Source organism: Sminthopsis crassicaudata, chromosome 4, assembly GCF_048593235.1.
Source record: "Sminthopsis crassicaudata isolate SCR6 chromosome 4, ASM4859323v1, whole genome shotgun sequence".
NCBI classification, from domain to species: Eukaryota; Metazoa; Chordata; class Mammalia; order Dasyuromorphia; family Dasyuridae; genus Sminthopsis; species Sminthopsis crassicaudata.
Window position 1 is genome coordinate 457,124,254 of NC_133620.1, and position 15,805 is coordinate 457,140,058.

Consider the following 15,805-nt stretch of genomic DNA (forward strand, 5'->3'; position numbering starts at 1 on the left):
TCCTACCTATTTCCCTTCTCTTTTCCTCATCCACTGGGTTAGGTGACTTCTAAGAAGGATTGTCCTGGCAAATATTTAACAACCAGCTTTCTGCTCTCCAGATATGCTCAGGACGTGCGGTTTCACCTTTAATCTGTGTTACTTGACGTGTTGCCCATCACTTCCTTAAGTACTAGGTTTAATAGTAATAATAATGATTAATAAACATATAAATAATTTTTATTATTTACATAATAAAAATTATATAGAAATAAATATAAAAATAAATAAAAAATGAGTAAAAATAATAATAAACACTAATTAAGCTGCGGTGGATTTGTAGATTTTGCTGACTTCTGGGGTGTCATTGTTCACACTGGGTTAGCTTCAGCTGCTTCCTTCCTGCTAGAAACTGAGGGTCTTTGACCCTGTGATTCTGCAGGAAACGTTATTGGTTGCCAAGATGAGGAAGATTTGATCCTTGCTTTCAGTGAGCTCACCATCTAGCAAGGGCAAAGTAGGCAAGAGGAAGTGAAACAGCTGGGAGAGTTGTTAGGAGGTGACTGAAATTCTGGGGGAGAGGTAATGGGAAACGTTGGAAAAGAGTGTAATGGAATAAAGATAAGGGGATAGATGAATGTAATAATAATAATTAGTAATGGTAATAATAAACTATATTCCTCAACAGTTTAAAAGTTTATAAAATTGTTCCTTAAACTCTGTGTAATTATAATAAACAAGCTTGTCCCTGGAAAGGAGACAAGAAAAAAAGTGTTCCCCTCCCTTCTTCACAGAAGGAGGGGGCTCTGGATGTGGAGCTTATATGGTCAAGCTAGGTTTCTGGTACCTGGATTCGCCCTGCTGAGCTGCCTTGCCCTCACCCTCTCCCTACTTATATCCTTTGTTTTTCTTTGTCTCTCTGTGGAGAGGAGGTAGAACAATACATTGGAGATGAAGCTGATATAAAAACAAAAGATAGCAATAAAATCATAATTGATAATAGTTATATAGTGTTTTAAGGTTTTCAAAGCACTTTGCAGTTTTTATTTCACTGGATCTTCATAATAGCTCTGGGAGGTGGGTGTTATTATTATCCTTATGTTAGAGAGGGGGAAACTGAGACAGACAGGGATCAAAAGGCTTGGCTAAAGTCACACATCTAGTAAGTATCTGAAGTTGGATTTTAACTCTAATCCTTCACTCTATTATTTCCTCTGTCTCCTAGCTGCCTATTTTTATTTTTAATTTAAACCACTACCTTCTGAAGAGGTTGTATTGAAGCCAGCTTGAACCGGCTCAGGAGAGCAGATTGTTAAATTTCCAATATAAATATTTAAATCTCAGAAATCAGCAAAAGCTACAAATTAGGACTCGTTTGGTTGTTCTGTTAATGGCCTGGACTTTAAAAAGTGATGTCAATAATGTTAATAATTAAAATTTAGAATGTTAAATTTTAAAATGTTAATAATGCAGACTAAAGTTAAAAGTATGTCATATAAACAGGATTTCTCCACACACTCACACACCCTTGTTGGAGAGCTGGTTGTTAAATATTTACCAATATACTCCTTTAGTTGTGTGGACTTAATAAAGTGATGTTATTAATGTTAATAATTAAAATTTAGAATAAATAATATTAAAGTGTTAATAATGCAGATTAAAGTTAAAAGCATGTCATGTATGCAGGATTACACACACACACACACACACACACACACACACACACACCCTTGTTGGAGAGCTGGTTGTTAAACATTTATACCAATATACCCCTTTAGTTATCTGGACTTTAAAAAGTGATGTTATTAATGTTAATAATTAAAATTTAGAATGTCAAATAATTTTAAAGTGTTAATAATTCATATTAAAATTAAAATTATGCCATGTGTATAGGATTCCCACGACCCCACTCCCACACACCTTTGCTGGAAATAAGATTGTTAAACATTTACCAATATAGCTCTTGAGTTGTATAGCTCCTGTCATGCCCATTCCACAGATGAGAAAACTGAGACTCAGAGAAAATATGATGGGCCCGATAGTATGTAGACTTACTGGGAGAAAAAACAGATTCCTTTTTGTGTCCTTGTTGTCCCAACACTTAGTACAGTTCCTAGCACACAATAGGAGCTTAGTAAGTACTTTGTGAGGCATTATTTGGTAGTCAGGGGAAAGTCTGGTCCCTGAACAGGACAGATAATCTCCCATTAAGGAAGGGCTCTATTTCACCAACCAATGCTGCAACTCAGACCTGAGCAAGCTATGTCACAAACGTAGGCTGTGAAAGGGGCAGAATCTGGATGAATGTCTGAACCTGCATCCCCACTCTGGGGAAAGCTCAGCACTCCTGTCCAGTGGACAGCACCTGCTCCTGTCATGTTTATCTAGTGAGACTTACCGGAGAGTTCAGCCTCCACGAAGCTTTTCAGCCCTTCCATCTGGAATTTTAGGGAGATCAGGAAGCCAGATAAGTTAAGGCTATAGCTGTTTAATTTCTTGTGTCCATCTCTTGTTTACATTTTAATTTTATGAATACCTTTTGCTCTTGTATCGCCTTCATTTCCAAACATAATCCTTTTTCCTTGCCAGAGAACTAATCCTTGTAACAACGAACAAAAAAAGGAGGAAAAAACAACTTGACAAAACTAACCTACATGTTGATCAAGTTTGACAGTATATGCCCTGTTTCACACCCATAGGCCCCCACCTTCTCCAGTGCTAAAATGCTTCATCTAGGCTTATCAACAGATTAGCTGACAGCAAAGTTCTTCCCTTCAATGAGCTTCCATACTAACGAGATTCCTTTTAAGTACAGGATGGGCTAGATGGCCAGCCATTATTCTGCCTCAATTTCCTCATCTGTAAAATTGAGATAATATAGGAAAATATGCAAACCTTTTCCAGGCTCGCTGCCAGAGGCAAATGAGAGCTCTGGTTTCAGCAGCCATAAAGGCCTCTCTAAACATATCAGCCCTTCTCCTTAAGCTTACTATGACTCACTCCCTCCCCACCCTGCTTTTCAGAGCTGTTACCTTCTTCCTTACTGGGGATGCACAAAAAGGGGGCAGCTGTTCCCTTTCCAGCATTTCCATTAGCCGTGGAAAATGAATTGTCAGCCCTGGGGTATGAAATATGGTGGGGAAGGAGGCTGCCAGGGACCTGTGACCGGGAGAGACAACTCCACAGCCAGGGCTGCAGGTGTCCAGGTGTGGGTGGCTGGGAGGCTGGAGGAGGACCCATACCCCCACTCCCCCATACCTGGGAATCTGGCTCCATCTTTGGCTTATGGGATTCTCCCTTTGGAGATGATTTTGGAACCGTTTGTGTTTAATGCCTTAGAAATCCAGACAGGTCATGATAGCCTAGGAGAACCCTTTAAGGAGAGAGAATGGGGCTCAGTCTTCCAGCCTGCGGACGAGTACATACGTGTCTTGTGGAGGAGAGGAAGAGGAGTCTGCCCTTGGCAGTGGGCCGGCCAGGGGGAACTGCTGAGCTCAGTGGCCCTCGTGTGAATCTGGCAGGCAAGGATGAAACATTTTCAGGCCTAGTGAGCTCACAGAATTGCCAGGGTTGCTATACAATAGCTGTGTGTTTGTGGCTTGTAACTTTGGCGCCAAGATTTGCATGTGAACGTCTAATTGGGCAGGGAAATTCAAGGCCTTCTCTTCATGGAAAAAAGGAGGATTTTAAGAGACAGTAGAATAGCCCAGATCTGGGAGAGGGGGAGAAGCCATCCTGGCCAAAGCCCCTACTTTAACAGACAAGGAAAGTGGAAGAGCCTGGCCCTGGTTGTGAGTGGACGAGTCAGGATGGGAACTCGGGTCCCGCCATCTGGGATGGAATTTGAGGAAGTGATCGTCAATTTGGGGAAGGGTCCCTGGGGGCTGTATCCTACGAGCATGGATTTAGAGCTGGCAAGGACCTTGGTGTTCATCTAGCCCTACAGTTATACGATGGGCAGGGCTAGACAGTCCAAGGCGAGTTATTATTGGCCTGCCCAATGTGGGGAAGAGCCCCCTGGGATTGGGACTTGGGTTTTCTCACTCCAAGCCCAGTCCTTTCCAGGTCTTCCAGATCCAGGCCAAGCATTCTGACTATCGGTCTCCCAAAAGAAGGGCAGTAAATTTGAGCCGAGTTACTGAAATATGAGTTAAATTATGGATTTCTCCCTTTCCCATAATACTCTTTGAGATGCTCATTAGAAATGAGCTCTTCATGTTTTCTAACTTGAGATCTCCAAGGGTTTCTCTCTAAATGGCCAACCCAGAGAATGCCGCCAGGGGAGACCTTACTCTCTGGTTTGTAGTGGCAGCAGAATGTGGAGGCCTGGCTGAATTCAAAACAAGGACAAAATCCGGGCTCTGGGCCAGAGACTCCCCACCCTTGGGCTTTAAATAAATGTTTACATTTTGGACGAGCCTGTCCATAATTCACCTTGTGCCTTACCTGCCAGGGAGAAAGTTGCCTGACCTGCTTGGGGCCAGATCCAGCTACATCAGTCAGGATTAAGTGAGCAAAATTTGATTTTGAAGGTTCCCCTCTTGTCCCTGGAGCTCATCCCGGATACCTTGTTATTTAAGATTTCTACTCTCAAATATATTGTAAGGGCTTTTCTCACCCCTCCCCAGCCCCCCCCCCCCATATTTGAAACTGCCTTTCCATATCTGACCCCAACAGGGTCTGTGTATCGTCGCAGACAGTGGGGTTGAGTCCAAGAATATGGTTAACGGTCCTTGCTCTGGCCCTCACTTCCTGTGGAGCTGTAGGAATGCCCCTTAGTTATGGTTCTATATGGCTCTGTGCTCCAATTTAACGATGGCTTTTAAAAAAATTTAATTAAATTCATTTTTTACTTCATTACATGTAAAAATAATTAACATTCATTAAAAAACTTTTGAGTTCCAAATTCTCTCCCTCCCTTCCTCTCTTCCCCTCCTCGAAAAGTCAAGCAATTTGGAATAGAATATACATGTGTAATCGTGCAAAATATATTTCTATATTAGCCAGGTAATGAAAAAGACAGACTAAAAACAAGAAAAACAAAGTTTAAAACTTATGTTTCGATCTGCATTCGGACTCCATCAGCTCTTTCTCTGGAGATAGACAGCATTTTTCAGAGAGCAATTGTCTCAGGTGATTACGTTGCTCAACAGTGTTGTTGTTATTATATAAACTATTCTCCTGGTTCTGCTAACTTCCCTTTACATCAGTTTATGTAAGTCTTCCCAGGTTTCTGGGAACATCCTGCTCTTCGTTTCTTATGGCATAACAGTATTCCATCACAATCGCTTGCTTTTAACCGTGACCTTCTAACAATAAAGGCTGCACTCGGCCTAGCCCGGCCCATCAGACAAGTGGATTTTCTCCACTGCCCCTGTTCGGGTGCCTCACCTTTACCCTTGAGTCATCATCTGTTCATCACCACCCCACCTATGGGGATGTGATGACACAACCCAGCCATCTCTCCAACTGTCCCATTCATTAGTCACCCTCCACATCAAAATTGTTAAAAGGCAGCAAGGAAATCCAGAATGTTGCCACATCCCAGAGAAGCCTTGGAGTGTCCTGATCCAGTGGTTTAGGCGACAGTCATTGGACCCCAAAGAATTAGTTGATAATTGGCATTAAGAAGAGAAAGTCCAGTGGGAGGGCAGGAGTTCTTCACAGGTGTAGAAAGTAAACAGAATTTAGTCATTTCGAATCATAATTCAGACACTAACCCATGTGACCCTCAGGGAAGTCAGTTCATTTGGGTGGACCTCAGCTTCTGATCTGCAAAATGGGAGGATTTAAGGTCCAACTGGAAATCTGTGAATTTTTTTTTTTTTTATCCGAAAATCTTATCACATGGGCAGCCTCTAGCTAGCTCCATACTTTCTGTGTGCAGCCCTGCTGATGATAATTATCTCATCTTGTCCAAATTCTGTTGGTGTATAAAAGGTCATTAGCTAATGAGGGTGGCTCCCTGCTTAAATTTTCTGCACTGTACACTTTCTGGAGATTATGATTAAGTGGGTGCTTATGAGAATCACAGAAATAATTTTGTGTCTACTACAACTGAGATAACCTTCCAGGTGTACAAAATGTATCTTGAGTAGACATAATTATATATATAATACACACACACACACACACACACACACACGTTAGCTCTTCCAGTAGAAGGCAGGGAGAATAGTTTTGTCTATATCCCCAGTGCTTATTAGAGAGCCTGGCACATAGTAGGCACTTAATAAATGCTTCTTGATGAGCTGAATACTTGTATGTGATAAAAATTAGTTCCATGCTCTAGTTAAAGTATAAACCAGAAAACAGATTTAAGAGAACCTCAATGGTCATCTATTAAGATCCATCCTTATGGTAAGAGTCATTCCTCAGAATTTCTGGATGTGATTTTTTTCCCCGCATGAGTGAGTGGATCCCCCAAAATCTATCCACAGACTCCAAATTAAGAACCTAGGTCTAAGAAATAACACAATACTCATTATAGGTTTAGAAAATAGGAGAGGAATGTGATTTAGGAAGGAGGGGAGGAAGAGGGCATTTGAGGGAAGGGAGTGGTCACTGACAAGACATTTTTGAGAATGGACAGAGAGAAAGGAGAGAAAAGAATAAAGAGAGAGAGAAAACACTTAGCAATAGTAATTGTAATCATAAAAAGGATTTTGAAAAAGAATAACACCATATGGATACCAGCATAGTACGTAGAACATCCACAAGGGAAAAAAGAAAGGAAAAGAAGGAAACAAACATTTATTAAGCTCTTACTATGTGCCAAGCACTAGACTAAGCACTTTAAAATAATATCTTATTTTCATCGTCACTACAACCCAATTATGAGCCCTCATTTTACAGTTGGGGAAACTGAGGCAGACAGAGGTGAAGTGGCTTTAACTTGTCCAGGGTCACATGAATAGTAAGTATCTGAGTTCAGATTTGAACTCAGGTCTTCCTGGTTTCAGACTCTGTGCTCTTTCCACAGCACCACCTAACTGCTTCCCCTATTAGAGCCTGCCCAAGCTTGTGTGCCACTAGGGACTCATGGTCTTCAGGAACCCAAAGCAGTAACAAATGGGACAGGTCTCACCAAGTCCTCCTTTGAAATTTGACAATTTAGGGCTAGAATGTATCTTAGGGAACATTCAGTTCTTCCCCCCAGCTCAGCAGAGAGTAAGACAAGAGCCCATTAAATACAAAGGCACTGAGCCTAGGCTGCCTTGACCTTGGGATCCCAGTCACCCAGGCAGAGTGGGTAAGAGCTCCAGGGGCAGCTGGTGACACGGTGGTCTCAGAGTTCAAATGCGGCCTCAGACTTTTCCTAGCTGGGTGACTCTGGACAAATCACTTCATCCTGCTTGCCTCAGTCTCCTTATCTGTTAAATGAGCTGGAGAAGACAATGGCCAACCACTCCAGCATCCTTGCTAGGAAGATGCCAAATGGGGTCACAGGGAGTCAGACAGGACTAAAAGTGACTGAACAAAGCTATTATCAGAATATTTCTAAAACAAGTTCTCAGCCCCTTGGTGAAGAACCTTTGGCCCAGGATAATGATAGGACTGCATCATACTTTAAGGCTGGTAAGGCATTTTACGTCTGTAATCTCATTTGAGTCTCATTGAGACAATCCTGGGAGATAGGTATGATATAACAAGCATTATCCCTGTCTGACAGATGAGGAAACTGAGGCCCAGAAAAGTTAAATGGCATTATCATTGGAAACTTACCTTAGTAAGATTCAAAAGGAGGAGGGTCTTCTTTACTCCAAGCCTAGCATTCTACTCAGTCTGACTCTGAGAATCTACAGTTCTGTGACCAAAGACTCAAAAATATCGATAACCCTGCTCATCCGCACTTCACATTCCAAGCCTCAGTTTCCTCATCTGAAAAACAGGGCGGATAGTAATAGCACTCGCCTCACAGGGCTGTCTGTTGAGAGGATCCCATGGCAGACCCTGTGTAAAGGGCTTTGGAAACCTTGGAGTTACACATCATCGTGATTATTTTCCTGTCTTGGGGTGGCGGTGGGAGGCTCCCACCCCAACCTGGGCCCTTTTCTCACCCTTCTGTTGCTGGTTTTCCCTCCCACAGAACATCGACATCACCAATTTCAGCAGCAGCTGGAGCGACGGCCTGGCCTTCTGCGCGCTCCTTCACACCTACCTGCCGGCGCACATTCCCTACCAGGAGCTGAACAGCCAGGAGAAGGTAAGTGTCCAGATGGGACCCCCCACCCTGCCAGAATGTCACCAAAGAATAAGCGAGTTAGCTCCCGGGGAGGTTTGATCGACCCAGAACTCGAGGGCAACCCTAGAAGGCCTTTGGCTGCTCTGTCGGCAATTCACACTGTTTGAGTTCATTCATTTATTCATTCATTCAGCACACATTAAGTGTGTGATGTGTACAGTGCCCCGGACAGCCAGGTTAGGGAAGGTAGAGGGTCACCCTTAGAACCAGGAAGATCTAGATTCAAATGCTGTCTTCTGGCACTGAAAGAGAGCTGTTGTTGTTTCCAACAGGCAATACTAATTTAGAAAAAATAAATAATGTGTGTACCATGCCCCCCTAAATTATCTTCAGCTTCAAGGGTTCCATGGGAAGAGCTAGCTTAAAAAATAGATAGTATATAATAATATAATATAATATAATATGATATGATTTAATATACTATAATTTAATATAATATATAATCTATTTTTAAGCTAGCTCTTCCCATATATATATACATATATATATACATATGTATATATATATATATATATACACATACATACAAATACATATATAACATATATATATGATACTAAACACACATTGTAATATTCAGATATTTTATATATTTAGATATTTTCTATCTGTTAATATATAGTATAGTAATGTATAGTAGTATATACTACTTTGTGATCTTGGTGAAGAAAATATTAAATAAATAAAACATCCTACTTAGTGAGTTTGGTCTATAAAAAGAAAGAAAGAAATGAAAAGAAATATAAGATAGTCCTTTTGCCTCCAAGGCAGAAACGACTGGGCTTGGCAAGGAATTGGAGAGACCAGGAAGCGGAGGGGGAGGAAGCAGGGCTGACAGCAGGGGAGCAAGCCCGGATGTCTGGGAGGGGGTGGTGGGTGCCCTCGGGCCGCACCGTTTTGCCTTTATGTGTGGAAGCCGAACAGTTTTGCTGCTGGCTCTGTTTGTGCCTTGACTTCCACAGTTCGGGGGTCTGTGGTTTCGCGGTGGGGAGATTCCATTCACCGGTGCAGATTGCAGCTCCCCCCACCTCAGAAGATCAGGAGCTCAGGTGATGGGAAGTCAGAGGTCATCCTAAATTTTACATGAAGAAACAGATATCAGTGGAGATGAAGTGACTTGCCTGAAGTCACACAGATAACAAAGCTCCAGAGTCAGGATTTATGGGCTGGTTTTTCCCTCCTTGTGAGTCAGGATTTATTAGGGGTTTTTTTCCTTTTTGTTTTCAGGGTTAGGATTTGAACCCAGAGCCTTTGCCCTTCCCCCACCTTTCCCAAGCCAGTGCTCTGTACCACACTGAGCCTGACCTCCTCCCCCCCTTAAGCAGCCAAATATAAATCTAATAAACAGTAAAAATAAATAAATAGATGAGCCTGATGCCATCTCCAAGCTCCACCCACATCCCTTCTTGCCTCTGTCTGTCTGACTCTACCTCCCTCCTGTCAGAACTCAGCCAGACAGCTCAGACTCGGGGTCCTCCTGGTGGCCCCGTTTTCTGAGGCACTTCCCACTCGCCCAGCGGCCCACGGCCTTGTCTTTACTTGTAAACTCTGCTCTTGTCTCATGTGAATCCTCAGCATCCTCCAAATGGATCCCTTTGTCCAACAGACTATAAGATCCCTGATGGCAAGTCAGTCAAGTGGCACTTATTAGGCGCTTACTGTGTATCAGGCCCTGGGTTAGAACTAAGGATGCAGAGAAAGCTGGTCCCCACCTTCCCCTTCTGGGGGAGGGGAACGTGAACAACTCCGTGTGTGTGAGATACACCTTGCACAGGGGGGACAGGAAGGCGCTTTGCAGAAGGCAGGATTTCAGTCTGTTCCTGGAGGGAGGGCACTCCGGGCATGGGAGGCAGCCGTCCCGGGCAAGGAACCCCGGATAGGGAGGCTCGTGTTGGGGATTGTCCGATGGTTGCTCCTCCTCGGTTTGGTGTCACGCTGTGGGGCAGACCGTGCTGAGAAGTGCCCGTCAGGCTCCGCGCAGTGGTCCCAACATGCGTATGGAGGGGGCTCGGCCGGGGCTTGGCCGGAGGGCCCCGCACCATCTTTGATTTGGGAGGCATCAATGGTTGTGGAAGGAGATTTGAGAGCTGAGTCCAGGGGACTCGCCTGTGGCCCGAATCCTGATCCAGGTGCGAGGTGATGGGGGCCGCCCCGCGTGTGCAGTGTCAGAGGGAGAATGATTATAAAGGCAGAGATGGACCCGATGGAAGAGGGAGGGTGAGCGAGAAGTCCGTGCCAGGTTCTGAGCCGGAACGGGCCGGGGCTGCCTTGGCAGAGACTTGGCTCTGGCCCCGGTGCCCGGCGCTCGGTGGGCATGGAAGCTTGTTGGGCCTGCACTCGCTCCACGTGGGGGACTGCGCGTGCTACAATGTGGCCCCGAACGAGATCTGCGCTTCCTGCACTTTCCATCCTTCCTCCGGCCGCCGTGACTCACCCCACGCTCCCACCAGGCTGACTCACAGCATCCCCCTGACCCTTTGTGGGCCATCTCCTGCCAACATGGCGCCCGGGCAGCAGAAAATTAAACACGGGCTTCCTGTTCCCGGCGTATTTATTTTCCATTGTCAGCTGCGACATTGTAGCTACTTGTACTTCCTCACACTCACTCTCAGCCTGGCAGGAAGCCCACCGCATCCACATGGACCCGGAGCCGGGGAGGGAGGGGAGGTCACGGCCCCAGTTCCTCACTCCGAGGGTGGATTTCTTCTTTCATCCTTCAGGCGTCCCATGCTCCCAAAATAGGTCCGGCGGAGTTCACTGCAGGCCCGAGATAAGAGCAGGGGGCAGCGCGAAGCCCCCAGGAGCCCTGGGAGCCCTCGGCCCTGAGAATGCGGCCTTCAAAGCGTCCCGTCCCTCCCGCCCCACAGGAGTCAGGACGATGCTGGGACGCTGGGAGGTGGGGGAGAGACTAGCCAGATGCTCCCCCCAAAAATGGCAGCTCTCTATTTTTAGAGTTTCCAAGTCTTACTGAAAATTAAGTGAAGCGGCCAGAGCAAGTCGGTCTTTAATGGCTTTAGTGAGTGGAGTATGTGAAAAAGCAGTGACCGGCCCGGGGAAGGAGCGCGTAAAGGAATATCCACATGGAGTCAGGAAAACCGAGCTCCAAACCGGCCTCCTGGTCAAGGTGTTTGTTTATCTCGGTTTTCTTCTTTTTAGGATAAAATGAGCCAGCATTTACAGTGCGTGCGCAGCTCTCTCTAAATCCGAGCTCTTCTTCTTCTCAGTGAATGAACACATGAACTGGACTCTGCCCTCTTACACTTTATACTTTAGGTGAGGAAAAGACACACATGCACATAGAGCACCAGTCCCGGAGTCAGGAAGAAGTGAATTAAAATCCAGCCCCAAACCCGTAGTGGCTGCGTGGCCCTGGGCAAGTCACTTAACTCTGTCTGCCTCAGTTTCCTCATCTGCAAAATGAACCAGACAAGGAAATGGCGAACCACGCCGGTATTTCTGCCAAGAAAACCCCAATGAATCCTGTCATGAAGAGTCGGACGTGACTGAAAACGACTGAACAGTATATCAGAGTTAAAGCAGAGATTTAATCCTGTCCCTTCCCTTGCTCAGTAAACCCTAGTAGCTCCTCCAGGGCCTTTGGCATCCAACCCAAACTCTTCTGTTCAGCTTTTCAAGCCCGTCTCAGCTGGGCTCAATCCACGTCCTCTCCCTGCCTCAGACACTTTGTGGCTTCTGGAAGCCATTTACCTTCTCTGATTTTTTTTTTTTTTTTAAATGAAACTATTAGACTCAATAGCTTCTAAATTCTCGTTCAGTTTTAAATCTAAGCTAACGAATAAATGAATTAGCAACTCAGTCATTCTATGTGCCAGACATTGGGTTACTTTCTGGAGACTTAGAGAGAAGGATTGAAACTCTCCAGGAGTTTATATTCTATCAAATGAAGGGATTGGTGAAGAGACACATGAAGTGAGTGGTGCACTACCTCTTGTGTCCCAGAAGGGGAGCAGCGGAGGCAGGCTTATTCTACATGCGGTTGAAAACCTATTCAAAGCAAGAAGCAGAATCTGAGTGGATTTTGTCCGATTTTGGCCACTGACAGTCCCCAAAGCTCCAGGGTCCTGGGTAGCTCCTTACTAAATGGAATTAATTGACCCAGGCATTCTGGACATCTGCATCAAATAGGAAAGTTCAGAAAGAGCTAGCAGCCTGTCTTCTCCCATGACTTAAAAGGAAGATACAATCAAAGGGTGTCAGATACAATCAAAGGAAGGTTTCCTTTTGTTTTGAAGTTTGTTTGCTTGTTTTATTTTGTTTTAATAAAAAAAAAAAAAAGAGAGAGAGAGAGAGACTATGCTTTGCAACAGACTTCCCTACTGAGGAGAGGCCGCTGGGGACGGAAGAAAAGCCTAGTTTGGAAATCATTGGGGAGGGGGAGCAGTCTGGTGTGGCTGCCTTTCCTTTCTTCCTTCTAAAGCTGACCATTTGCCCCACATACATTCTCTGCCTCAATTCTTCCTATTTCCCAAAGCTCCCCCTCCCCCAAATCATCCCCTAGCATTCAAAGTCTTCAATCCTTTCCTCTCCATGGGTTTAGTTCCAAAGCCACTCCTTTAGCCTAATCCTTAAGGCAAATTTTAGTCCTCAAGATCTCTCCCTTCAGAGGATCAGAGATGAAGAACTGCCAGAGATCTTATCAGTCATCTGATTAGCTCCTTTATTTGATGGAGTGACTTGCCCCAAATCTTCCAAGCAGTAATTATTAGAAGCAGAATTTCAACCTCAATCTAGGGCCAGGGCTTTTTCCATGACCCTTTCCTCCCATCCCTCCTCACCTCCCCCCATCCAGTTATCTTTGAATAAGTCTTATGTTTTCCCACTCCCGTACCTTTGTTTATGCAGGCAACTCAGCTATGTTGATAGCTTTATCGCCCTTACAGTTTTTTCAGTATTGTTCCAGTGAAAACTCTTGTCCCCTTCTGCTCCTTCCAACTCTACCAAGTATCCTCATGAAGTTCTTAAAAGACTAGGCAGCTAAGATAGAATAGCATATAGAGGAATGGGTCTGCAGTTAGAAAGTTCAAATCTAATCTCATTTTCTTCCTAATCATATGACCCTAGATAAGTTATTTGAGTTTTTTCATCTGTAAAATTGAAAGGGATGGACTTTATGTCCTCTGAGGTCTCTGCCAGCTCTAAATCTATGATCCTGTGATTTGACATTTGACATTTGACATTTTTTATTTGACATTTAGTTGTGTCTGAAATCTCTTCCATCTAAATACTACCTTCCACAGTCCAAAATCTAGTCTTCCCACACTCTCTCATCCCTCTTGATTGACCTTCCATAAGCCATTGTTCCCCTCCCCCAAAGGGTGGCCCAATTTAGAGGGCCCCAACCTTCCACATCTGCAATTGCTCTGGTGCTTTGGGCGCCCTCTACATCTGAGATTGCGCTGGTGCATTGGGTGCCCTCTACATCTGAGATTGCGCTGGTGCATTGGGTGCCCTCTACATCTGAGATTGCACTGGTGCATTGGGTGCCCTCTACATCTGAGATTGCTCTGGTACATTGGCTGCCCTCTACATCTGAGATTGCGCTGGTGCATTGGGTGCCCTCTACATCTGAGATTGCACTGGTGCATTGGGTGCCCTCTACATCTGAGATTGCGCTGGTGCATTGGGTGCCCTCTACATCTGAGATTGCTCTGGTACATTGGGTGCCCTCTACATCTGAGATTGTGCTGGTGCATTAGGTGCCCTCTACATCTGAGATTGCTCTGGTGCATTGGGTGCCCTCTACATCCATCATTACTTTGGTGCATTGAATAACAATGGAATTCACAGGCATCTGACTCACTCTCTCTTGCTGCATGACTAGCCCATAATTCCTTTTCTGGTTGTTTATCTCTGATAGGCAATAGCTTTAGCATTGTTAGATTGCCATATTTCACTAGCTGTTCTACCCACTATGTCTTGCTCCATTGCTCCAAAGACAATTTAACAGCTTGCCTTCTTTGAGGACTCTGGTATGGCCATTTCTTGCAATCAGAGGGCATCACCAATATACATATATATATATGTATGTATGTATGTATGTATTAGTTTCAAAAAGATAGGTTTGGGGCAGCTAGGTGGGGCAATGGATAGAGCACCAGACCTGAAATCAGGAGGACCTGAGTGGCTTCAGACACTTAACATTTCTTAGCTGTGTGACCCTGGGCACAATTGCCTCAGCAAAAAAATAAAAAGAAAGAAATAGAAAAAAAAGAAAAAGATAGGTCTTTGTTTCTGAGATGTTATACAGTTTTCTTTTTTCCGAAAAAATTAATATTTGTTTATTTTAGCATTCATTTTTTATAATTTTGACTTCTGAATTCTCTCCCTTCCTCCTATCCCTCTCCTACCCATTGAAAAGACAAGAAATGTGATAGCAATAAACATGTGAAATCAAGTGAAATCAGTCTTCAGAAAACTTTTGCTTGATCCTAACATTTCTCAAACTATGGTCCTTGGGAGCAGGGACACATTTGTGTCCCCCAGTGCCTAACATGGGACCTAGTATGTGGTGGGTGATTAGCCAATGCCTTCTGAGCAAGTGAATTAGAGGTGTGTGCTTAGACTGGCTAAGAACACTACTATCCTCTAGATCTCCAAGAAGTAAACAATTGTTTGATTGCACTGAGTACTAGATATGGACAGCTACCCCTTAATCCATTTTTTAAAATCCCAGAAAATCCTAAATTAGCTCTAAACAGAAATTCTGGGCTATATAATGAAAACAATCCTGACTCTGGAGTTAAAGAATCAGGTTTGAAATCCTTCCACTGCTTCTGTGACTTTGGCTAAGTCTTGGAATCTCATTGGACCTCAATTTCCCCATCTGTATAATGACAAGGTTGGAATAGGTGATTTCTGAGGTCTCTTCCAATTAATCAATGAGTAATTTATTAAGTACCTACTATGTTCCAAGCCCTGTGCTAGGCTCTGTAGATACAAGTATAACTAATAAAACAATTTCTTCCTCTCTAATGGGAGAGATCACAAGGCTATAGAAATTTTATTTATATAATATACATACATGTATATACGTTACCTCCTTGGATGAATGTGCATGGCCTCCCATAAGTCATTCTTCCTCCCCCAAGGGGCAGCCCAATGTAAGGACCCCAAACCTCTATATCTGCAATTGCTTTGGTGTTTGGGGTATCGTTTCCATCTGCTTTTCTTTGGTGCATTAGGTGTCTTTAACATCTGTGATTGCTTTGGTGCATCGGGTGCCCTCTACATCTGCAATTTCTTTGGTATATGTGCATATACATACATATTTGCACACATATACACATGCCTAGAGAGTAACCATAAATACAGAGTTAGTTATTAAGTCATTTCACTTATATCTGACTCTTCATGACCTCATTTGGGGTTTTCTTGGCAAGAATGATTTGCCATTTCCTTTTCCAGCTTGTTTTATAGATGAGGAACTGAGGTAAACAAGTGTCTTGGCCAGGTCACAAAGCTAATATCTGAGTATAGATTTTAATTCAGGTCTTCCTGATTCCAAACCCAGTATTCTATCCACTGTACCACTTCAAATATGAAATTAATAAATACAAATTT

The 15,805-nt window shown here is 44.0% G+C and overlaps 1 protein-coding gene across 1 annotated transcript in view; it reads left to right on the forward strand.

The window, feature by feature from the left end:
* Nucleotides 1-15,805, forward strand: part of SPECC1 (sperm antigen with calponin homology and coiled-coil domains 1) — a 342,057-nt gene that overhangs the window by 319,407 nt on the left and 6,845 nt on the right. The window contains 1 exon segment of the mRNA XM_074263920.1: nt 8,069-8,185. Within this exon segment, the coding sequence (XP_074120021.1) occupies nt 8,069-8,185 (117 nt within the window).